The sequence below is a fragment of the Ctenocephalides felis genome, unplaced genomic scaffold, assembly GCF_003426905.1.
Source record: "Ctenocephalides felis isolate EL2017-DRISC unplaced genomic scaffold, ASM342690v1 CF-g0.4_SCAFFOLD_03570, whole genome shotgun sequence".
Classification (NCBI taxonomy): Eukaryota; Metazoa; Arthropoda; class Insecta; order Siphonaptera; family Pulicidae; genus Ctenocephalides; species Ctenocephalides felis.
The window spans coordinates 18513659-18541628 of record NW_020539724.1 but is presented as its reverse complement, the minus strand read 5'-3'; the positions used below and the strand labels follow the sequence as shown (position 1 = coordinate 18541628).

Sequence of the window (27970 nt, the reverse complement as noted above, 5' to 3'; positions counted from 1 at the left end):
TGATCAGAATGGAAAACTCAGCGAATAAATAAATCAAAGCAATCCACTAAACTATAAAATCTTTTAAAATTGATTGATTTATATTACGTATCTTCTGCTTAGAAATATATAATACCTTTTAATTTATTTTCTAGCAGGTGATAAATTGTATATGATATTATAGTTACAATAATGTATAACCATAATGAAAATTAAAAAGACAATTCTTAAAATGATAAACAATTCCATTACATAACCTTTGTGAACTGTTTTGACAATCAATAACAAAAGAAATTTATAAAAATTGTGATAAATTTTTATTATTAAATCTGTGATCAAAATGCCTCCAGTATGTGCAACTGTTCCTGCAAAAAGCAGTGATTCTAAAAATCGCTGGCGGGAACTCAGCGAAAAATTAACTAAACATGACGAAACCTTAAACAAAGGTGAAAATTTAGAAAGTAAAGATTGTGTATTGCCACCTAAAAATAGTACTGGAAATACTATTACGAAAAAATATTGCTCTAGTATTTTGGAGCTGTACAAAAAGTTGAAGCTGGGTGGTAGTGGAAACAAAACCAATAATAAAGGAAAAGGTATTGAAAGTTATAGTTAAGGAAATTATTACTAATTATTATATTATGAATTTAAATTTTATTACTTACATAACATTATCTTTGATTTAAGTAAATCTTTACCATATTCTATTTCCACAACTAAGCTTTTCCATGTTCTATCTGAAACCTTCCTCTACCCAATCCCAACTTTCTCATTTAACTATTTCTGTTATTTTTTGCTTATATATTTGCACAAAATTTTATCTATCATTTGTGACACTATTATCTAGATCAACATATCCATGCCAAATTTTCTGTGGAAGTTTTTAAGAAAACGAGTTTATAATTAGTTTAAGTACTATTTAAATAGGTCATTTCATATATTTTTTTAAACGTAACTAATTACCGACACAAATATCTAAGAAAATTAGTGCATATCATTTGCGCCTCGAAAATATATTGACACTACTGGTTCTCTAATGGTAATTAGATATTTTATGATTATTTTTAGATATAATGCGGAATGTAGATATACCTGTAAACTATTTATTTGTCTGGAGCTTTTATATGGTTTAACATTCAATTAACAAAAAAATATCTAACATAATTTTGACTTAAAATTAGTATATGGATCTTTGATCATGAAACAGTAAATATTCAATTTTTACTCTATTAGATATAGATTGTATTTTTCTAAATTTTCAGTTTCCATATAATAATCATATCAATATTTTGTGTGGTGCTCATGCATTTGTATTATTTCTTTTCAGAAGTTTATAACTTAATAGCAGGGTTTGTCATTTAATAGAAGGTCAGAAGTTTTAGGCTAAAATCAAACACTACTTATAGCAAATCACCTTATTGCAATTTATTAAATATATAATGCTTCATATAATTATGAACTACAAAATTCAAAATAAATTAACAATAGCTTTTCATTCTAATCATTAATGCAAGATGTAAATCTCTTGGACAAATCAGATAATGGAAACCTGGACAAATTAGATAATGGAATGTATTCACAACAGCCCCTGGTTAAAATTTTTGATTGATGAGAACATTAATGAATTAAATTTAAAGGCTACTTTATGTTGTCAACAAATCATCATCTTGTATAAAATCTCATCATAGGCCATTTAAAGGAAGCCATCAACTAATTATAAGCCCAAATTAGACAATTATAAATTCCTATAAAAATATCGATAATTGTCGATCCTTACCTTTTGAATTACTGCACTTGATTCATATTAAAATACAATTTATACTTTCCTATATTTCCAATTCTAATACATTATTATTTCATAATCGCTTAGTGATTTAAAAGAAAAATGAACATGAGGAAAGATTTATATGAAATGACAATGTTTTTATTTTTAATTTCAATTTTTTACCTCTCCATCAGCATCTTCTCCACACAATTATATCTTAGTATCTTAAAATCTTTTTTTTTAACCCGAATGTCCTACATCAAGCTAATAATTTTTACATTTTTTTGAATTTCAAAGGTATAAATTTTTGTAAAAAAAAAAAATGAGTGACTATAATAATGTCGAATTGAAGTGTCAATTAAGCACAATTTTGATATCGTATTTTATTTTTTATATTTTTATTATATGACATATGTCTTTTTGAGTAATATTTATTTAAATTTTATTACAAAAAGAGTGTAGAAATTAAGTTTTGCCTTGAGTGAAAGGACCATGGTCTTTTTTTAAGATGATCGTTATTTGGAAGATCTGCCAATATGATGAAACAGCAGAGAACTTCTGAAAGCTCGAGAAGTATGATTCGCTAATTTTATATTTTTATTGGATATATAAAAACAGTAATTGTTTGAAGTGTTTCTATTATTCTAAGTTAAATGACCAATTAATGTATAAGAAAATATTTTTAAGAGTTGCGGTATTTTGAGCGTCCAAATGTTATGTGAGGGTCTTATTTGGCCCACAAATTTTATAGTTTTGTTTTCTTCAATGTTGTCGTATAGATGGGAATAAATTAATTTTGTGGTTCCCAATCTTTTTGTACCACGCCCTCCAGTTCTTTGTAGAAATAATGCTGCTTTCCCATTAATTCTTTTAACAATCTTATTTCATAAATAGTGTACTAATATAATTCATCAGGATACAAAATAATGAAACAATATCATGTAAAAATATACATAAAATGGAATTACTCATTTATTAAATTTTTCATATATTTCAACGTTTCAGTTTATTTTTTTGGAAATAGTATTTTAGAAGCATCTGGTCAACCTCTCCTGAGGTGTTGCGCCACACAGATTGAAAACCACGAAATTGTTAATTTAATACAATTGGGTGATGAACTACAGTCCTATTCAATAGGAGTTAGTAGTAGTTAATTTACTACAATCCTATAGTTAGTTTTTTGCTGAAGATATTACATCTCCACCAGATAACTATTTAGGCAGACAACTCCATCCAACTTTCTCATTTCCTTGAGACTGTCTGCTCCTCCCGCATGAGTATTATATGGGACTTTATACAAATTGTATAGAATTTCATACAAAAGATTCTTTGTGTTACATGCATATGTGCCTTTAGTCCAAAGTAGTTGTTTATCAATAGACCGTCTAAATTTAAAGCCGAGACCGATTTATAATAAACTTTTCATTTCGTGCGTCATTTCGACTTGACATCTGTATTCGTGAGTTTAATTTTGAATATTTTTCTGGCGATGACTTTTTGACTTTTCTTTTACACGTTTATCAGTTCTGGATCGCATTTTTAAATTATTCTGAGATATGCTAATTTAAAATTACTTATAATGTATTCATAAATTGAATTTCGGCGTCGGAACGGTTCAATTTTTAGGCAAATATTAGGTTCTAGAATAATTATCATGTAGGTAATTCAAGAGAATTGTCGTGTCTGTCTGGATCGAGTCTTGTACATAAAATACTTTATTTTTACATATACAATTATTAAAAAGTATCGTACTAGATTTTACAGTTTTTTAGTAGCTAAAACTAAACATTGCCTTGTTTTTTTTTTTAAATCATCACATTTGCTAATTAAAACTCTAATTTTGATTACTTTCGAGGTGGTTTTTTAAACCAGATGCATGGAGATCATCGTTGTTCTAATGATCATGTATCACTTTAAAATTTTAGACTTTCTTAAACATCTACTGAGTTTAATTCATCTAAATTAGATTGATTACTAAGTATCTAGTACTTCGTTTTTAAGTGATATTTTGGATTTTTGATCAAAGAACCTCATTTTGGGGTTCAACGTGCTATTTTTGGTGAAAATATTCAAATCTATGCTCGTTTGAAGTATTTGACGAACAATAATGGAAAGATTTATTTACGGTCAACCGATTTTTTAGTACAAATTTGTTATGCACATAATTTGATTGCCCTTATAAGACAAAAGCAAAGTTTTTCATAATCTTCTATAAACAAATTCACAAAAAACCAACAGTACTCAGCTATGTTATAAATCAGTGGTTTTCAACCTATTAGTACAGCACAGCTTTCCGTTTTTTTTAAAAAAAATAATGCGGTCTTTTAATTTTTCTCAAAATGTAATTTTATAAATACTTTACTGATATTATAATTTATATTATCAGGCTACAAATTAATATGAAATATTATATCGAAAATATATAAAAACAACTATTCATTATTCTATTATTTTATCATCTATTATTTTTGGTCATTTCAACATTTTTGATTTTTATTTTGAAGAATAGTAATTTGAAAGCCGCTGTACACGTCCCCCCGTTGCAATAACCTCGCGACCCACAGGTTGGAAACTACAGTTATAAATGATGTACTAAATACTAAATTCTTCAGAATAATATATAGTAGATCTTTAGTTCTATTCCAAGAACAACCAAAAATAATAACAAAAGTTTGTATTTAACTATTTTTTTTACTTAAATAAAGTTAATTATACTAAAGAAATATTTTGCTTGCCCTAATTTATATCTAGTGAAAAAAAATTAAAATAATGGCTTTATATAATAAATGATTTTAAAAAATTGAATCGGGCCAGCGGTGGCGATATCGGTTAGAGCGTGGGCTAGCACCAACTAGACCCAGGTTCGCTGGTTCGATTCCCGCTACCGCCAAGCCTGACATCAGGCAACATTGATGTCAAATTTCCACTTGGGGTTATAGATCACAATATAATTCCAAGTGGAAATCGTCCTTCGTGGACATAGTTGTATACAATCACATGCACACTATTAGAGATAAGAGCTAATAAAACCCCCACACATAGGAGAATGATGAACCGATGGGTTACTTCTCATATCAATACCTTAGGTCATAAGTCATACACAAAAACAGCTTATAGAACAGTAATAAAGAGTTCCGATTGCTGTGGAAAACAAAAAAAAATGAATTCTCTAATGTACTGTAATAGACATAGTAGACATGAACACTTATTAAACTTGAATTTATTATTAACACATTGAACGATGATTTACGAACACATTCAGACAATTACAAAAGCCGCCTCGAGGATCACCCAAACAAAACTACCAAGACAAGATTGAAAATGAAATTTACGTTACACTAACATGCATCAATTTTCAAAATCTCTGACAGTGGTCAGAAGATTTTGTATTTTTAAAATAAATTTTAGATTTTATTTGACCTTACAGTTTCTCTTGTTGTCTATTTCAGGACAGGTGTAATAATTACTATATTAAAAATTGCATATCCTAATTTGAGATAAGACACAAATTATTAGGTAACTTTGGGTATTGTAACAATGGCAATATAAATTTTAGATTAAGCTTAAATTGTCCTGATATATACAGAAGAAATTCTAATAATCTGACTTGTCTATCCTTGACTATATTATATATTTAATTCTCTTGATCTTGCCATACAATTATTTTAATAAACAATATTATAAATTAACCCTTTCCAGTCGGATGCCGCAAAATACATACAAATTCCGGAATTAGCGAGTGGGAAGGGTTGATAAATGTAATTATTTGAGATTTCTGCAAATTTCTTTACTACAAATAAAAAAATAATTTTTGAATTTTTTTTATCATTTTTTTTTAGATTTTTTATGTTTTATGAATTGAATGTTTCTATTATTCCAATTATTCTATTCATATGGTCTAATGTTTGACTTGTTTCTCCCTGCTCCGTGCGGGTCCGTACACAGGTAAAGATGGGTCCAAGGTGACGACAGTGGTGGCCACGCCAGGGCAAGGGCCAGACAGACCCCAAGAGGTGTCTTACACGGACACCAAGGTCATAGGAAATGGGTCCTTCGGCGTGGTATACCAGGCCAAACTATGTGACACTGGCGAACTCGTCGCCATCAAAAAGGTGCTTCAAGATAAACGTTTTAAGGTCAGTAGAAACTATCAGATAATAAGTAAAATATTTTATGTAATATTACATTATAAGAATTATTTTTTAGGTTTTTAATTATTACTAATAATTAAGCTTTGTTAACTATTATAAAAATAAACTTAAGTGGATAGATTATTTTTATGGAATAATTACACTGATCATATTATTTATAGAATACAGAATGTATTTTAAATTTAACAAATTTTGATTTTTTTTTAATTGGAATTTGTCACAGGTTTTTAATAAGTAGTTAAAATCATAATATATCAAGAGAAAAAGAAAAGTTTGTCCTTTCACTTACTAATATTTTAGTTAGTATGAATTATTACCTTTTATATAATACTTTAGTTAAGACTACTTCTAAAGAAAACAAACTTTGTTCTGCAAACTTTAAATTTAAAAAATAAATAGCTTTTTTTAAATCAGTTAAAATCAATTTAAGTGTTTTGTGCAAATGTACCTATAGCAATATTAAAATTAAAGATTAAAATAGGTGAATAGACAATGTAAAAATGACTTTGGCATTTCTTCTTTAATTGTAAATAATTATTTTCAACTATAAATTTTTTTTGCAGTTGATATTATGATTTATGTGTTTTCCATGTTTTTTTGGATACAGTCATATTAAACAAAATTTAAAAATATAAAAAAATATAGCATTTAAAATGATATTATTATTTTAGCACGATTCAGTATAAAAAATGGTCACATCCGATGAAACAAACCTTGAGCTCTTTTGAGACTTCTTAATTTAGAAATTGCAAAGAAACGTAATTTTTACTAATTAGCAATCGCGTGCTAATGTTTTAATTTGCCAGAATATTTTAAGAAATATAAAGAACGCATATACATCAATTTACCGATCGCATTAAGTCAATAAATATGTTTTGGAACCGTCACTTTTGCGTCAGGGTTATTTTGGTAAATTTATCTTTGGCTTTAGTAATATTTTCAAATCGACCATGCTGGGAAATTTAATATTTTGTACGGGTGAAATATATAATAATCTTATTTTTTGTATTTAAAATAATACCCGTTGTACTTAGAAAAATCACATCTATGCAAAAATTGAAAAAAAATGTTCTGGTTTTTATTTACATCAACTGCATATATAATTTCATTATCACTTATCTCTTCATCGATTGCAAGGCCTTACAGCCTGAACCAACAAATACTCTATATTATTTTGAACTAATCTACTTTTAAATCTATAATAAATTTTTCTAGGAAAGTTGATTATTGATTTCAAAATCATAGTCAATATAACATACTCCCAATCAACTTTATGCTATGAAAAAGCAATGAGAAATATCAATTTTAATTTTGAATTTCATATGACCAATTTTTATTTGATTAAAGCTGTTAAAAAATCATGTACATTAATTTCCCATTGTTTTTTTAAACGTTGCGGCATGTTCGAGCCTCACAAACTTTATTAATCCATCTTCCTCTACCTGACATAATAAAATAATTTCCTACCCTACTCTAGTATTTATTCAAACCTTTTTCATGCTGAGTTCTAATGTTATCACGATAGTGATTTTCCAGGTTCTATCCACTGTTATCACAATAGTGATTATTCAGGTACCATTCAGGTACCATCAATGTATTTTTTAACCAATCAAAAAAATGAAGCAACAAAACCAATTCTCAAGATTCAGGAAAAAACAGTTATGTTGAGTGAAAATGATATAGATTACTTTATATATGTAGTTTCAGAATATGTTACTACCTGTTCACCTTTAATAAAAAAAATGCTTTTATAAAGCAAAATATGATTTGCTAATATATTTGACTTAATTTTACCATCTGCATCCATGCATTTTTTGCATTGGTTAAAAAATTCATTGATGGTACCTGAATGGTATCTGGATAATCACTACTGTGATAACAGTGAATCATGCATCTTTCTCAATTTTTATTATTATGGCATATTAATTTTTTGTATTAATATTTTCATTTTTTTTCAGAATCGTGAATTGCAAATAATGAGAAGATTAGAGCATTGTAATATCGTTAAGTTAAAATATTTCTTCTACTCTAGCGGTGAAAAGGTAAGCCCATCTGAATGTGATATTTTTCATCAAGATTTGCATGCTCCTCTACTTTAGCTGGTTCTAATTATTTATTTGTAGCATGTGTAAAATTTTATATTTTTTGCAAAGTTCTATTCATTTGCACTTCTGACACCAATGCGACGAAGAACTTATAATTATGGACTATATGCTTTTCTTAAACCTTCTTATTAAATATAAATTACACTTTATTTAAGCAACAATAATATTATAAGATGAAGCACATTTCTAATAGCATTCGAATTATATATATTTTTTGAGTATTTAGCCAAATATCTGGTTAGAGGATGTATAGACGTATTAACTCCTTGATGCTTAATTTTTACCTTGCAATAATTATTTTTTATAATAACGTATACAAATTTATAATGCGTGTTAGGGCGGGTCAAATTATATTGGAGCTTAAGAAAAGAGGACTATTGCGATTCTGCTTCTAGGGGTCATTTTACAAAACTTTGTCGAAGAAACAATAGCTTGGGAACCAGCGAAATTTTCAGTAAAGTTTTCCATAAAAAACAAACCTTCCATAGGTTTTTATATTTGTGGGTGTTTTGTTTTGGCTCGATTGAACCTCCTCCATCAACAGACTAAAAGTTATTGGCAATTTCGCTGCCTCGAAATACTCTTTTTAGCTATGGTTTTTTTGTAGTGACCCATAGAATCAGATTAGCAATGTGCCCTAATGATCACATAATTTGACCGAAACTAATATGTATATAAGAGAGTATTTTACAAACATGAAATTTAGTGATCTATGATGCTCTTTTCGTAAATTTGATTTTCATTATTTTTTTTTTACTGTAATACTAGTTTTTTTATTCTACTCTATTTCCAATCAGTGATGCTCAACCTTGCAATTATACAGGAATAAACTCATTTATATGCATAAATTGGTCTAAATTCATTTGCAAAAAGTCTTCACTTATCGTTGTCTAATAGGTGGTAATTTTTGCCATTATGTTGAAGAATCGGTTATCATCGCTTTAATGCTGGCGTTTGGGTTGGGCACCCCTGCATTATTTTAATAATTACAAAATCGTATGTACTTACACAATCGTAGATATGAAAATTATTTTCCATAGTTCATAATTTGGCACAATTTTCTGAAATGTTATTGAATAATATCTCTGTTTTTGTTATATATCGGCTTGCAGCCTCCAGAGTTTGCTTTAGACATGGGAGTTTTAATGGGCTCAATGCAGTCTCAGGTATCTGGATAAAATAAATTCGAATTTAGAAACCAAGTAAAATAGTATTAGATAGCGTGTATTAATATTTACTAAAACTTATTAATAGTCGAAATGTTGGACTTCTAACATGAAACAAAATAGACGTAGAAACTTCACGTTAAAAATTTCACGTTAAAAATTTCACGTTTGTTTTTAGTTATTTTTATTCCTTTGATGTAGCCTATGATTAAATTTCATGATTGACTGGTTATTTGTTTTTGACTATGATCAATCAATAAATGTATTTCCCAATAAAAGCTGAGCTTCACGATTAATTGGTTGCATCGGACATAAAGCTCTTATTGGAAAGGTGAAAATTTTAGATTCATGGTAAACTGATGGTAAAATTATACCACTGAAAATATAGTGAGCTTGACGTATAAAATTATTTGACTGTAAAATATTACAAGTAATTTGCGAACGAAAATTTGCGAGGATAGTTGACAGATTGACAAAAGTTATGTATATATCATCTTACAGGCAGATGGAAAAATTGAGGAAAATTTCACTTCTGACTTTTTGATCATTTTCAATGAAATCATTATTTTTTACGGCTTGACCAATGGATGGTCAGTTGCACAAATGCTATCCCAGCAGAGAATTACTTCCAAAATAAATCATTTTTTAATTTAAAAGAAGTAGAAGGTTTAAACCAGTTTTCTACATTTTCGGAACGTGATCTTGAAGTCCCAACATTTTTGTTTCATAGTAGATGATAGTCACCGAATTTTCTATGAATTAAATATATTTTTCAATAAATTTAAGGGGCATATTTTGGTACTAAAATGCTGTTATATAGCACAACAGACCAATGTTATGGCAAGGCCATGTTACGCTCCAACTTGCATACATAATGCTACTGAATCATACTGAATACTGTCAAAATGTCATGTATTTCCTGTGCATTCAGGCGTTTTACATATAAACTGCAACGTCACTCGTATGTTATGAAGCTGGGTCAGAAAGACCCTGTTAACTAAGATAGTTTTTTTGACATTTGTGCGGTTTCTAGGTTAGGTTTTCTATCGGACAACCTGAGGAAAACGCCTGGCTGCACAGATACCACGTGGCTTTTTTCAGTATTTAGTATGGAAAGTTCTTCATAACATAGCCTTGTCATAACATTGGTCTATTGTGCGGCAGAATCGGTCCATTAATCTTAATTATTTTTTATTTGGTCGTGAAATTGTAAAAATGAAGGCGTTGCTGAATATTGGGCTTTTGATAAAATATTTATCTATTTTCTAGTGTTTTCTATATGGGGCTTACTTTACTATATGGTAAATAGTAAAAATTGTTGAATATTTTTTGAAAAGTTTAAAATGAATAGATACCATCATTGCCTTTTGTTTTTTGTTATTTATCTTAATGTCTTGTAAAGTAAGTTTTGAAGAGAATTTCTTTCTACGTATAAGACAACTTGTTGCCAAATTTGGAGAGCAAACCGTTACATCTACAAATTGATTATTCAGCAGTGCTCTCAAATCCTATTTTTGGAATGGAAGTTCTTTAATAATATTCACGTCTCTTAAAATCGTCAAAATTTGAATATTAGACTTTTTATAGTTCAATTATAATATATTTAATCCACAGAAAAACCGATGATTAGCTGATTGATTGATTATGAATTATATGTTAGAAACAAATTTGTTTTAACCAATTCCTGAAGCAATTGTTACGTAGATTTTGTCTTTTAGTTAATTAGTTGTACATACCAAATGATTGTGTGGTATCATTTTAATTCTGAATCATAGTGAGTGACTAACCAAAATTCATTGGCTAAATTGCTCATGCTTAGAGTAATATTCATACATAGTCCAGTAGAAACAGAATGTATATAAATGATTATTAGAATAATTCGAACAAAATTGGATATTTGTGCAAGTCTGTTTTTTGTGGCAGGCGTCGGACTTGTCGGCGAATAGAACAGAATGTACATATATGATTTTTAGAATAATTAGGACGAAATTGGATATTTGCACAAGCCTATTTTTTGTGGCAGGCGTCGGACTTGTCGGCGACAATCTGGGGTCTTGTACCTGGGGTCCATAAAAAGCACGTCAAAAAAGTTTCGCAAAATAAAGAAATTTTGCAAAAAATGACTTTTGTTGTCGGCGCTTTTATGGTTCTAAATTAGTCCTCTTCAAATGCATATGAAATGCTCCTTCATTTTATAAAAATCAAGGAAATCACTGCCATTCTCCTAATTTAGTAATTTACTAAAAATTCTACCTGATGAGAATTTGTCTCACCATAGCGTGACTAATATATAGAGAAGAGAAATACATACATGAAAATAATTTATGAGATAGACACGATACATTTTTTAGAAGAAAATTTACCTATGTTTCAAACCCTCAATCCCCAAAATTAAAAATATCTACTTCATCCCTCAAAAAATATATTGGCAAAACCAATATTATTCTACCTTCCATGGGTAAATAATTTTAAGCGAATCTCTCCTGCAGATTTGGAGCTCATGCAAAAAAATAAGTTCAGCGAAATCTAAATTTTTTTGGTTTTTATTTAATATTTTTATAAACAAAATTTTATTTTATATTATTTTAAATATTTATTATTTTTTAAACATAAAATTTGATGAATCATATTTCTATTTTTTTTTTAAAATGATCACGATTGCGATTCCTAGCAAGGCTGATGATCAATTTAAAAAGAGCATTTTATAAATATAGCAACTGTAATCAAGTTTTATTTATTTACAATTAAACTATGATATTCACTTATACAACTTCAATGAAGATTTAAGATAAGCTTCAATATTTTAATACAAATCTTAGTTAGAGTCATATTCTTCGTTTTTTTTGTAAAATTCTGATTTAGTTTATTATATAGACTTTGAAGAAGCATTAATTTTAATTGGTTTATAAGAACATTCCATAATATGGAAATTATTATACCATTTAGTCATTTTTTAGTATTTTAGGAAGTGATTTTTTTTAAGTATTAACCCTTTCCACTCATGAATTGCAATTTTCACATGTATTTTGGCACCGGAGCGGCGGCATTCGAGTGGAAAGGGTTAACAATATGTCATTTAAATTCATCCTATCAACGTTATTACCATCATAAAGTTTTACTTGAAGAGAGCATCATATTCACTACTAATCATGTTTGTACAATAATAATATGTATTTGTTGTAAACAATTGGTATAAATTAATTAGTGCTTGTACTAATCAGGTATATAAAAATTCATTGCTAATCTGTATATAATATCAATGTTGTTCATTATTTATAATTCTTCATATAATAAAACATCTCTCATGGTTAAATTAATTTTAAATTTTAAATTGCTTATTATTGTTATTGATTTGCATATCTTAGATAAAATGTTAGACAAAATGGGTATTGATATCACAAACTTTTGATTGATTCTGTTATATTAATTGATTTATAATTTGAAAAATACAAACTTTATTTATTTTTATTTGAAATAAACTAATATTCTTATAATTCATTAAATGTATTTGATATTGATATTGAAACCGTTGATACTTGGCATTTTCTGATAAGAAAAAGGGAAGATTTGTGCTAATTTAGCTTTTACCTAATCATTCAGAAGTAAAATTGATTAAATTTGAGAAAATTTGTGTAACAGAAACTAAAATTAAAATTATATATAATACGCAAATTAAATTAGATTAAATTTATAATACCTTTCTGAGTGAGTTTTTAACAAAATTTGGCAAATCAATCGATTTATCTATCATTAGATCAATATATTAGCAATTTTTTTAAATATTTGCTTCATTTTATTAATCAAAAGGAAGATTTATGCTAGTTTATATCTTTCCTAATTATTTCAAAGTGATATTTATTATTCACTGAACGTTGCCTGAAATTTATACCACAATTTTTAAAGTAGTAAATTTCTTTTTATAATGTAAGGAAATGAATTTGCAAGAAAACTGGGTCAATATTATATCACTTCAAAACATCTAGTACAAAAGAATTTATATATATATATATATATATATATATATATATATATATATAATATAATATAATATGTAGTATATTTTCCATACTCCTTTTACTCTCACTTTGCTTTTATTTTATTCACACATCGTCAATGGATACCTTTTATGATCTAATTTTATTTTAAAATGACTCCATTATTTAAATCCATTATGATCAACTACACAAGGTATAAAATTTTTATGGGTTTTTATTTTAATCCAAAGTATAGTATGTATTATAGTTTTACTATCCCCATAATGTCGAATTTCGTTCATAAACTTTCAACATATTTTATGTTTCAGTTTATTTTTATGGTCCTATATTTCATGACTGATTTTTGGTACTGTTATACTTGAATCATTGGTATTAAAATATTTATGTACTATTATAGTGAGATTGATGATAAATATTTTGATAACTCAGTCAGATATTGATAATAATGAAAATGTATATACATAAAGTTTAAAATTCATAGTTTGCTAGTTCAGTAGTAATAAAGCCAGTATTTTTTTCAGAAATTTATTAAACTAGCAATTTTTTTCATTTTGTGCCCCAATCTTAAGATCATTAAGGAGAAATTTTGAACATATGAATGATGCCAATTTCAACAAACATTTGAACACATTTATTAATATGTATATAACGGTAGCCCTTCACATGGTTATTTTCGATTTTTTGCTTCCAAATTGATAAAAAAAGAGTGCGCGTAAGGTTCACACGCGATTGAAGTACAACTTATTTCCTACTGTACAAGATGGCATTTAAGTAAAAAAAAATAAATTCATCATATAACGATTTTGAATAATGTTTATTAGTAATATGGTAACACTCGTGATGCACACATTTATTAGTGTCAACCATTATATGTACACATTTATATAATGATAAATTATAATTTATATATTTATAATAGCATTAAAAATATGTATAATATTTAAAAACAATAATGTAATTAAAGTCATACTTTAAATATGACATGATCGGTTTGTCATTGTAATTAGCATTTAGAAATGAACCTTCCTTAGAGAAATTAAGTTAAGGATTTCATAAAATTATTGGAAATTTAGATTTTTTAGCAGCGATGAATTAAATAGAATAGAATAGAAACAACACTTCATTGTATTCAATATTCACAGTAGATTATATTATATTATTTATAGTTTTTTATAATTGTTGCATGTTCTATGTTTTTTAGTCTATATTGTCATGTGTGCTTTATCTGTGAGTTTTTAATAATGTCTATAGTTTTTGTTTGGCTATATTCTTCTATATTTTGATATTTAGCAATGTAGTGCATATTATAATTTTTCGTCTATAATATTTTTTTCTTATTTTTTTCAGAAAGATGAAGTGTATTTGAACTTAGTGCTCGAATACATACCAGAGACGGTGTATAAAGTGGCGAGGCATTATTCCAAATCTAAACAGACGATACCTATCAGCTTTATAAAGGTAATATAAATATAAATAATTGATATCATCAAAAAAATACATTAAAACCATGAAGAAATTGGAAGCACAAATGTAACATTTTTAATGAAATCTTGACATCAACAATCATTATGGTAGTTCTTTATTATATTATACAAAATGTTAATTTTTCTAAGAATTTAAAAAATGTTTAGTAAGAAAGTAGAAGACTACTTTTATACCCTGAAAACTCTTTTTGTTTATAATAATATAATAGCTGTGCCCATTCTTCAAAATTTTGAGAAAAATATAAAATATATACTAGTTAATAGTTAGTTTCTTTCTATTGCGACATTTGTCACTGTAAAAAACATTTTTTCTTGAAGTATACTGAAAAATATGAGATACAAAAGAAATGAGAAATATGAGAAACAACAAACATGAATTACGAAGTTATAGTAAAATACTGATATTAATAATTATTTTTTTTTTTTTTTTTAATTACAATAATTATTACAACTGTTAAATAATTTAACATCTAGTAACAATGATGAACAATAACATAAATATAAATAAAATTAGAGTACAAAAGGATAGTATTTTCATTAAAATGATATCTGTAGTATGATGATATAATATATTTTATATTATTTAATTTTTAATTATTTTAATTAAATTAAAATTAATTTATTCTTTGAAATTTTTCTTGAACATCAGAGAAATTTTTCTTGAACATAAGAGATTGATTTTACATATTTATGCAAAACATAGTTTGACTTTTGGTTGAACAACTATTAGATATTAACCATATAAAAGGTTAATTTATTCTTATACATCATAGAATTTTTTTATGAGCTGTAGTGAACCCTAAATCTAGTGTTGTTAGATTGCAACCCAGTGGTTAACCGTTCTCCATTTGGTAGATGGTTTATTAGATTTTCATCAAATAACTGAAAATGACAGAATTGGTCTCGAAATGCTATTTTTACTTGAAACTCTGTATTACTGCTTGATATCAAGCTGGTGAAGTGGGTATCGAATCCGGAACCAGTAGCTGCTAGTAAATGTTTTTTAAACTTTGTTAAATGATTTTTAAAATAAGCAGCTCAAGTAATGAAACAAAAATTATTTTTAATACTCCAATAAACCAATTTTAAAAATTGGTAAAAAAAGAACATGAAAAAAAGGACTTGGTTTCGAGATGCTATTTTTACTTGAAACTCTATATTACTGCTTTATATCAAGCTGGTTGAAGTGGGTATCGAATCCGGAACCAATAGCAGCTTGTAAATGTTTTTTAAACTCTGTTAAATGAGCAGCTCAAATAATACATTTCAATAGAATAAATTTAAATTGGTAAATAAAGAACGTGTTAACAAAGAATCTATTTCGTCTTGTGCATTAATGCCTATTCTAATCTCCAATATTTATAAGATGTTTTAATTATAAATGATATATACTGAATTAATTTATAATTTTTTTTTTAGTTTTATTTTTATTCTGAATTTATAATTAATGGCTTAAAATTCTTCGAAATTAATGCATTCCAGAACATAATGCATCTTATAAATTATTTCAGGCTAATATGTAATATCCGGCCGGATATTACATTTTTTCCGCACAACATAAAAATAGGTTAATTTTAAAAAAACGAGCAATAAATTTAATATTATTATTTTTATTTTTAACTTTTATTATTTTTTATTCCCAGCTGTACATGTACCAGCTGTTCAGGAGCCTGGCGTACATCCACTCCCTGGGCATTTGCCATCGCGACATCAAGCCCCAGAATTTACTCCTGGACCCGGAAACGGGCGTATTGAAATTGTGTGATTTTGGCAGCGCTAAGCATTTGGTCAAAGGCGAAGCAAATGTCTCGTACATTTGTTCGCGTTACTACCGAGCCCCTGAACTTATATTTGGGGCCATCGATTACACTACTAAAATCGGTAAGTAGAATAATACTCTAGGTTAAATGGCATTTTTCCTTAAGACAAGTTTCATGAACTTTCCAATTAACTACTTAATGCTAATTTGCACACGAACAAACTCAGTTTGTTTATAGGAATTCTTAGACTATAGACTTATCACAACTTGTTGGACAATCGGATCGCCAAAAGAGATTTATAAAATATTATATTACATTTTACAATATATATATATATATATATATATATATATATATATATATATTAATGTAAAAATGTACTATAACTTCAACACTTCAAATATAATTATACATCAACGCGTTTTTTGAGTCTGTGACTCTATTCCTTCATTTGTTATTATAAACTAATCCATACTATTTTTTTTTCAAATTGTATTAACATTCTAAACACAACAATAATACAAAAATATGATGATTTTTAGCCAGTGAATTTTAAAAATGTGAGCACTAAGTAGTTAATAAGAATTCAAGAGATCCACACTTTTAAAATTTACTTTTAAACGGTTTGTCTTGAACATGATTTTTTTGCACTTCAAACTAACCAATGTCATTTTCAATTAATATCTTTCAACGAACTTATATGTCTGTTGTATAATAATAACTATAGTATATTAATTAAATTTAATTTATTCAGCATGTTTTATGTGTTCTAAAATAGTATTTTATTTAAGTAAAGCACTTAAATCAGTACAATCAATAGAAAGCATAGAACGGATTAGACATGGATTAGCAGCTAATCCATGATGGACAAATCATCGGCCCATTACTCTAATAATTTTGTAATTCAACCACTATTTAAAGTTTAATTTTTCAAAAAAATAGAAAAACAATTACTAAACAACGGTCTGACCTCATAGACCTACTACATTGCAGTATAAAACTTATAGTCACCAAAACCTGACTTATATTTACCAAAAACTAATCAATACATTCCCACATAATATACATCGAAGTTTTTGAATTCACATCAAAATCTTGATTTTTTATGAAAACGGGGACGACTATTTTTGCACTTGACTGTTAATTATAAAGAAACGGCTCGACCAATAATGATGCAATACTAACTAAATTTGAGCTTCATCGAACGGCTTTTAAATTTATGAGATCAGTGCAGCTGTTTTTGAGAAAACGTTGATAAACGACAAATTTTGGCTCACAAACACACTTTTTGTAATGCTGGTGTCAAACTATTTAAAATGACTTGAATCATCGATAAAACATAACATTAACTAATCTGATTTTCTGACGAAAACAAACATTTCTTCTTCGGAAAGTTAATAATAGAATCATTTCTTTGGTATTTTGAAAGGCTTCAGGTCTTTCTAATTTGGCTTCTTGCTATTAATTGATTGTTTACTGTGACTTTTTATATAACAAATTTCATAATTTGATTTTTGTACAAATTCATTATGATTGTATCTAATGATTTAGCTAATTTTTCAATTTGTAATTTGTAACTTGTTCAATGCTAACTGAAAAAATCTTAAATCTCATGTAAATAAATATAAAAATGCTATTGGACACTTCTCTTTACAAATATTAACACTCCTGGCAAATTTTCTAGATCTAATTTTTACCTCTTAATTTATCAATATATTGTTTCTAAATTTCTTTTAATGAAATTAAAGAAGTTCTTGTTTTTACAAGATAATCTGATTTTAAGTCTTCTGAGGTCTAAAAAAGTATATGTGTATATCTTTTCTCAAAAACGACTGATCTGACTTCAAATTTTTTAAAAGCAATGCATTATTATTCAGTTCATCACGATCGGTCAAGTCATTTCTTTGGGATTAGCAGAAAAGTGCATAAAATTTTATTTTCGATTTCGCAAAAAACTTGAATCGAATAATATCGTTTTGTAATCATGTTGGTTAGTTTTTATTAGATTGACCGAGTCGTTTTTTTCTAATTTTTAAGATTATTTTTGACGATTTTGATGAAACTTTACATAAGTTATGGTCTAAACGGCCATTCTAAAATATTGTAGTCCTAAAAATTTTAAAAAATGATTAAAGTTTGGAACAATGGGCAGTAGCAAAATTTCAGAATTCTATCGTACAATTTTAGAAATGGCTAAATCTCAATTCTCATTAATTAATGCAGTTTTCATTAAGGCAAAATGTCACTTAAGCTTAGTTTGACTAGTTTTTTTATATGTAGTATAAGAGGCAAGTGCAAAAAGTTTTCGAATCATATATAAATTAATATTGAATTGTTATTGCTTAATATTGTTATTGCTTACTACAAATTTACCAGAATAAATTTGTCTCTTATTCATAAATTATATATGCTTTCCTTTTTAATTTATCAATTTACCACTTTCAATCAATCAATACTTATCTATGTATTATATTATATATTTCCTTTCTAATTTATTATGATATTTTTTTAGATGTATGGAGTGCGGGTTGTGTACTAGCAGAATTGTTGCTGGGACAGCCGATTTTCCCAGGAGATTCGGGAGTAGATCAACTGGTCGAAATAATCAAGGTTCTGGGGACACCAACAAGGGAACAAATTAGAGAGATGAATCCCAACTATACAGAATTTAAGTTCCCGCAGATAAAGTCACATCCCTGGCAAAAGGTTAGATATACATATATTTACATAAATTTGCTTTAGGGTGAAATATGGGGAGTAACCTACTCAATTTTAATAATTGAAGTAAATTTAGGAGAGGTTTAAAGATGTATATGAGTAGGTTTATCTTCATTGCTGTTATTGCTTCTAATCTAGTAATAATTCATTGAGACGGATCAGTGGATTATTTTTTATTATCATGAACATTGTCTAAATTTTTAACTACAGTAGAACTCCAATTATCCGAATTAATGGGGACCGGGACCGATTCGGATAATCAAATATTCGGATAATCAAATATTCGGAGTTTTTTTTTTAAATTGCCATTGGAGAGAAAAAAGTTACGTTTCGATATTGCACTATTTTTTTATTGAATTAAATGAAATAAACATGACATTTTCACATGTTTTAAATATAAATAAAATGTACTTATGTACAAGTTTAGAAATAAAAATCATTGTTTTGTATACATCTCCGTCAAATCAAAACAAACAATGTGCCTACTCTGGCTTTGCTGGTGGAAGAATAATAGCGCACTTAGACTTTTTTTGGACAATTTTTTTTCTGAAAGTGATTCGGATAATCGGCGATTCGAATAGTCGGAGTTCGGATAATTGGAGTTCGGATGATTGGAGTTCGGATAATTGGAGTTCTACTGTAGCTTGTAAATTAAATTTGTTTGATTCCATATATATAATATAAGAAAAAATGCTTATAGTTTAATTTAAAACATAAGAATTTAGATTTCTTCATATTGAGATAATCGATAAAGCCATCAGTCATATTGAAATGTTATAAAATGAATATTTTATTCTTAAATATATCTTATGGTAGTAGTAGTTGAATTAAAATCAATGAAATGATTGGATTTAGGTAATTATACAAGGAAAATACATCAATTGGTGCAAGCCACTTGGCTGAACAAACAATATGTATAGTGCTCGACTGCATAAACTACCTTAATGAACTAATAAGATTTAATAGAAATATCTCAGTTAGTCGATTTAATTATTTTTGTTTTTGCTTTACTCATTTTTAAGTCATCCTAATCATTTAGTTTCTTTACAATTTTAAGGTACTGGTACTAAATGTGACTTTTGTAAAGCTCACTCCATGTTTTTTTGGTCTTCAGATAGAATATAGATATTTAGATATTATAATCTTTAGATTTTAAAGTAATGCATGAATTTTTAATTTAAATCTGGATTGTTTTTTATATATGAGCTTTATTTTTCTTCGAATATGGTTTTCTGAACATCTTTTTAGTGTATATTCTAGTTTTTAACCCGAGGCTTACAAATTTCAATTGGATTACTTACTACTAATAGGACCAACTTAATATTATTTTTATGATCGTATGTGATATTTACAAACGATCTCCATTTTCAGTTGTTATTGGAGAAAACTGTTCTTCCGATAAATAGCTCAGACACAACTGAACACCAGCGAATTCGTGTAAGTGTGGTAGTAGGAACGCAAAAACAGTATTTCTTGACATATTTGATTTCTTTTATTGAAAATTATTTTTGTTTTTCGTTTCAAGCAAATAACACAGTTTAAAATTCAATTGGTGGGATAGCCAATATCTCCAGAGCCTGCGATATAAGCTTTACATACTTTGCTCTAATAAAAATTAGTACTCTTCTTAAACATGTGATTAATAAGAACATTGGTTTGATCATTTTTCAGGCATTTTGATAATTTGTTGAATATTGAGTTTAGTTGACTGTTTTTTGTGTTCTCTAATACCATGCCGTGTTTACTGGGTTTAAATATTTCTGCATTTTAACAATTCATGCAAATTACTGATGGAACTTGAGTAATAATGTATATTATTGCAAATAGTTTTATTATGTAATTGAATTATATCGCTGATCACAAAATGTTCATTTTGTCTGTCGCTTGTTTGTCTGTCACGCTTAAACTTAACAAAAATATCTGAATATATTCAGAAATAAAATGTATTTCATCCAATTCTGAATCATCTTTTCATACTTTTACATTCTTTGTCGATTAAGAAAATTAAAAATCCCTGCAATTAAGTCTTCAGTATTTTTCAAATAATCAATGGTATAATTTGATGTTATCTATGAAACGATAACTTCTAACAGATGGATATCTTTCAAATTCTAAGAATATTGATTCATTTTCTTATAATTGGAATTGGACAGCTTCTAATTTCCTTTATGACATAAGGCATAAACAATTTTTAAATAAGAAGTTATGTATTTTAGTCTCCAGATTTCAAACTTTTTCAACTTATTACTGTTTTATTATACATTTGCAAAACGCATAAAATGATTAGTTTTATCTTTAGCCTCTATAGATGATACAGCCAAACACTTAAGGGGGTATTCTAGTTTAGCAGTTGTAAGAAATCGTTTAAAAAAAAAATAAATATGTTTAAAGTTTAACTATTCAAGAATATGTGTGAAAGAGGTTTTTTTAAAATGCACATTATTTTTAGAGATATGTTGAATACGATAATCTTTCTCTGTTTCCTTCCTTTGCGTAACTTTCAACAGGAGACCCCACGATTTCTCCACTTCTACTGAACCGATTTACTTGAAATTCTTACAGAGTTCTCTTTATAGACTTCTTATCAGTATAAATTGCTCGTCCCTAAATTTAAATTTTTATCATCTTTAAACAACTTGGGAATATCAAATAAAGTTGTAAAATGAAATGAGTTATAACAGAAAAAGTGGCATTCTTTTCCAGGCTGTCGCTATTTTGTGAATTTTTTTTCTTGTCAGTGATTCATACGAATGTAACATTATTCTAGATTATTTTTTGTTTTTTTATTTATCAGAATATTTGGAGGGTTAAAATCAGGAGTATGGTCACATGGCAATTTTTTTAGACTTTCTACTTTATCATCTGCTTTTAGACTATTAATTTGGATTTTTTTTGGGTTCCTAAAACATTTAACAATAACTTACAAAAAAATGTATAGTAAACATATTATTTGCCTTTTTTACATCCTGACAAAAGTCACATAGACTAAAATGGTTATAGACTAAAATACCACCTTAATATATGTGCCTGGCTTTACTATCACACAAATAGTTTTTTCATTTGATTTCATCATTCCAATAAATATCTCTTTATATAAAAAATCTCCCTATATACGTTTTGTGTGATATCGACTTCTCTTATTTATCTTTCATTAATTGATTACAAAAAACTTTTTGCCATATTTTTGTTTCTTAATCGAATTGTCCCAAGCAAAGTATTAAATTAAAAAATTATACAAAATTGACAAATGTATAACACCACGAGTTAGGGATCGTTCAAGTATTACGTAAGCAGATTTATTACAATTATTTACCCCCTCTTCCCCCTTGTCAGCAAAACTAAGCAAAGCTCTTACCCCCATGCTTAGGTAAAAATTTTGTAATTAATGTAAAAAATAAAAATACTAGCTATGACGTAATCATCATCCAGACTCTCCTGCCCCCCATGTCAACCCAAAATAGGCAAATCAACACCCCCCGCCCCCCTATAGTGCTTACGTAATACTTGAACGGCCTCTAATGTTTTTCAAAACGTTATGCTATGGGGGCGTCCATTAATCACGTGAGCGAGTTTTTGAAGATTTTTGGACCCCCCCTCCCCCTTGGTGATTCATGGTGATATTCAAAATTTCCCCCCCTCCCCCACCAAACATAACGTGTATTTTCAGTTACATGATAAAACTGTATTTTTTTTAATTTGGGATCGTTCAAGTATTACGTAAGCAGATTTATTACTATTATTAACCCCCTCCACCTTCCCCTTTGTCAGCAAAATTAAGCAAAATTCTTACCGAAAATGCCCAAAATAAGCAAATCAAAACCCCCCCGCCTTCCTGTAGTGCTTACGTAATACTTGAACGGCCCCTTTTTTTTGAAAATGTTAGTTTTTTTTAAAATCAGTTAAAAAATAAATACACGTAATATCTTACTATACCCCTCCCTCCCCCACGTGATATTTCGTGATTTTTTGTCAGACCCCCCCTCCCTCTAAAAACCTCACGTGATTAATGTCCCATACATATGTTTGTTTCTTAATCGAATTGTCCCGAGCAAAGTATTAAATTAAAAAATTATACAAAATTGACAAATGTATAATACCATGAATTACTCCTAATACAGTATAACCCGAATATAAATTATTTTATTAATATTGTGTTATAGATTGTATTATAAAATAGATTTATTATGATTTATTTATATAGGTATTCCGCACACGGACACCGAGCGAGGCAATAAACCTGGTGTCCCGGTTATTGGAATACACTCCTGGTGCTCGCATATCACCGCTGCAGGCGTGCGCGCATTCGTTCTTCGCGGAACTCAGAGAAACGACAACGCGCCTGCCGAACGGCAGGGAGCTGCCGCTATTGTTCAACTTCACTGAACAAGGTAAGGAATTAGATCTAGTAGGACCCAGTTAAGTAGATCTTGCTTAATACGATTTTTTGGATAATACGCCACTGAACATTGATCCCTGAAATAACAAGTAAGAAATAATATACAGTAGGACCCAGTTAAGTAGATCATGCTTAATACGATTTTTTGGATAATACGCCACTGAACATTGATCCCTGAAATAACAAGTAAGAAATAATATACAGTAGGACCCAGTTAAGTAGATCATGCTTAATACGATTTTTTGGATAATACGCCACTGAACATTGATCCCTGAAATTAAAGTAAGAAATAATATACAGTAGGACTTTGTTAAGTAAGTCGTGCTTAATACGATTTTTTGGTTAATATGCCACCTATAAAAATTTTAATGTTTTTATTGTATAGTTTTGTGCAGGAGTGAGCAACCTTTTTTATTTATTGACTCCATTTATTGGTTAAATTTGAATTTTAACTATTGGGGTGAATGGCATCGTGCCTTAAGGCAAATTGCTGGAACTTTCCGTACCGTAATAAAAAATCTTGGTACGAAATCCAAAAAAATTCACACGAAATTTGTACACATTATTAAAATCTTTATAAAATTTATAAATAATTTGATGTACATTTGTCCAATGAACATTTTTGACCGCCAAATGACATTTTTTAAATTTATTTTTATTGAGAGTCCATAACCGTTGGACCTTGCTTACCAAAAATTTAATCATTTGTTCATCTTGTCAATACAAGTAAAATGTTTGTTGAATTATTAAAATCGGACGCTCCGTTCTCTTAAAAACTGAGTTACCGTTTTAGAAACTTTTTGCCCCGTATCTTCGGAACGGTTAGACCTGCCTTCGCCAAAAACTAATCAGCATGTCTCCTTATTAAGAGCAATCTAATGTTTTTTGAATAATTGAAAGCGGTTGCACCGTGTTCCCGAAATCGTCGACGAAAATTTGTATCCGCATACACACATACACACATACATACATTATTTCTAAGGTATGCCAAAATGTTCAGAAACCTCTGAAACGTAAAGATATATAAAAAATTTCATTTTTGTTTTTTTTTGCGATTACTATAACTTACCCTACGGGAAGTTAAAAATTTGTGGCGGCTGCACTTATTAATAATTTACAAAGTTTGATAAATACTAATGAAAATAATATAAAATCCAAAATTAATAAAAGTGAATATGTCATAAATTAATCCCAGAAGAAAACAATGCATTATAATTAATTTATTAATGGGAGAGATCAATAAATAAAATTCTATCTTGGAAATGTTGGGCAGGTTGCAGAAAAATATTTAAAGTGCACCAGTTGCTCCTTCTTTGTGTACTGTTATACGATATATTCATACCATGGATTATTATTATTACAATTTTTTTATTATGATAAGCAAATTGCTTAATGATAAACTGTGTAAGTACTTGTAATTATTTATTATTGTTGCATATATATATAAAAAATTAAGGCTTTTTAAATTTTATGGGGTAGCAAAAAAGACAAAAATATGCAACTTAATAAATAGTTAAAAGTACATACAGATTATCCTGATATTAAAAATGGTGATATTAATAATCTATGATTATGAGAATCGTATAACACTATTTTATATTAAAAACATTGAAATTGTTATATTTATATAAATATATATCACTTTTTTAATTTTTTTATTTATTTGTTTAGCAATATATACATTTCCATATCTCAGTCAGACAGGGGTGCCTGGTATAAGAGATTTGACTAAGAGAACAATTTTTTAAGTTGCATACTAACTGAAAATATTATTATAAAGTAATTTTAAAATAATTTCTTAAATAGATTTAACTCTGTGAAACCGATTATTAAATTTTTGACACATTTATTTGAAACAAAACCCAAAAGTCAACTATTTGTATCTCGGAGGGATGAAACGCCATTGCATTTATGCATTGCTTTTTCTCCATAAAGATGTATGAAATGTTCTTCAAAAAAAACGTTTTATGATTACATATATTCATAATAAAATACAGTGAAAAGGGTTATATTGTGTTGTGATGTGTGTATGTGTTCTGCCAGCATAGTTTTAAATCGTTTAGAATTGAAACGTTTAAAGTTTGGCTAGTTTCACCAATATATATATATATATATATATATATATATATATATATATATATATATAAACAATCTGAGCAAATAATTTGATAAACCAGTTTTGTAAGCCATTCAATATTGAAAAAAGTTTCAGTAAAAATCGTATTCGTGGTTGAATTTTATTTGCTTACAAGTTCTAAGCTACAAAAAAGTTTTTTTTAATGTTATTTTATTCTGTTAATATTTGTTCTGTGCTTCTTAGAATAGTTCATTGATTACTGGTATCCTATTTTATATTAATCTTAAGTAATTGTTTTTACTATAAGAATTTTGGATATGAAGATGGAGTCTTATATACTTATTTGACTGATTATGACCCCAAAAAATGGTATTTTATTTTGCTTAAATCTTCAAGTGTAGTTTTAACTTACATTCATTTATATAATCTAGGATTATCTAGTTATACTCTTACTATTATTCATGGTAAAGACCACTTATCGGGAAAATTATGCTTAACTTATTTATTAGCTTATTTATTTATTATTGCATAACTTGTTGATTATATATATATATATATATATATATAATATATATTAAAACGAGTGTGTTGAGTCATGCGATATCACCAAGTAAAAAAAAACTAAGGCAATTAGGAAAACAGCTTTGTTATTAATCCATACGTTTCAGTCTTCATCGAGACCATCATTCGGTGGAAAACTAAAAAGTTTTTTTTATAATTAATTTAGAAAAGAAAATTGATACAACATATTGGACTTAAAGATAGGTACTTACAGATAAAAACAATTAAACACTACACTACGCTAATTAACATAATTGTAACACCAAGCTATCAGTAGTTCAAACATTTAAACTAATTATGAATTACAGTTGAAAAACTAAATTTATGACTTATGTACAGTAGTATTAGATTTAAAAAACTAAATTTGTGACCTGTGTACATAAATTTAGTTTTTAACTCTAATTCATAATTAGTTTTAAATGTTTAGTTTAATTTGTTCTTATATATAATCTGTAGGTTGGTCGGATTATTACCAATGAGTTTTTTAATTTTGTTAAACAGATAAGTTTGTTATTAGTTATAGAGTTAATTAAATTAATTAAATTCAACGTGTAGGAGATAAAGCAACTAAGTAACACTAAATACTTGAATACGTGTGAAAATATATGCTATATGTAGATATATTTATAAAAATATTAAATTTTAATCTTCATTATTCATTATATTACATTAGAATTTTTTATAGAGGAAAAGTGTTAATATTATTTTCCAATGTTTAATGTCATAGCTAGATTATTCTAAAATAAACATCTTATTCGCAATTTTGCACTAATATAATTTCATATGTGTTTTAATTGTCGACTTTCTTTCGTCTGGTCATTGTATAAACTCTTAAAGATCTTACTAATACAAACGTGTTTATAACTGCCCAAAGCAATAATTTAAAATAGTAGAGGCTAAAATTCACTTACTGCATTTTCAAAAATAAGCCATTTGTCTTAATTGCTGTTTAAATTAAAATACCTAATCATTTTTCAATCAATCATTTTTCTTCCAGAACTGTCCATACAACCCAGCCTGAACTCCGCCCTTTACCTCGCACGTCCGCGGGCCCCACCGGTGGTTCCACCACCGTCTCCTCCACGGCGGACTCGTCAACGGCAGCAGGGAGCGGAGCAGGAGCCGCCGGAGTCACGTCATCTACGCCGCCGTCGGCACGGCTGATGCCACTGTCACCCGCCGCCACCGGTGCCACCAGCAGCGCCGCCGACCTGGCGGTGTCCGCCAGCAGCCGCCAGCATGACGTGACCGCCGCGGCCACCGCCACCGGCTCGGGGATGACTTAGGGAATAGAGGGTAGGAAGGAAATCAGTGAGCGGGATGAGAATCAAGTAGTAAAATAGATATACAAGACGCGATGTGTAATAGATATATAAATGAAAATATAACAAACAAAACAAATACACGTACATACATATATTATATATATTTATGCAAATTATTTTATAGTTGTTTGTACATTTTTAGTTTTTTAGTACACTATATACATGCTCATTATTAATACAAATTTGTCTCTGAGTTGTTGATATTTTGTTCTTGCAAGTAATATTTTAAAGTAGTGCTTATTTAAGCTTAAGTAAGAAGACCTTAAAATTTTTCTTCAAAGTTTTCACTCAAAATGCTGCCACTATAAAGAATTAACTATTTACTATGTCTTTAATTCTTTTCAACTTCTAGAGAAAGTACTTACTTTAAGTAATGAAATATATCTTTAGCATAACCACCTTCGAATGATCACGTTCAATATAATAATTTTTCTCGGAATAAAGAGTACTTGTATTCGTCATAAAAATGCCCATAATGATTTATTCAT

The 27970-nt window shown here is 28.2% G+C and overlaps 1 protein-coding gene across 1 annotated transcript; it reads left to right on the top strand.

The window, feature by feature from the left end:
• Window positions 1–199: 199 nt before the first annotated feature.
• On the top strand, window positions 200–27321 carry LOC113383528 (glycogen synthase kinase-3 beta-like). The gene is made up of 8 exons (XM_026621788.1): window positions 200–575; window positions 5678–5880; window positions 7854–7937; window positions 14509–14619; window positions 16289–16526; window positions 18918–19111; window positions 23325–23511; window positions 27155–27321. The coding sequence occupies exons 1-8, from the start codon at window positions 320–322 to the stop codon at window positions 27319–27321; spliced, it is 1440 nt and encodes a 479-aa protein (XP_026477573.1). The 5' UTR covers window positions 200–319.
• The last annotated feature ends 649 nt before the right edge of the window (window positions 27322–27970 follow it).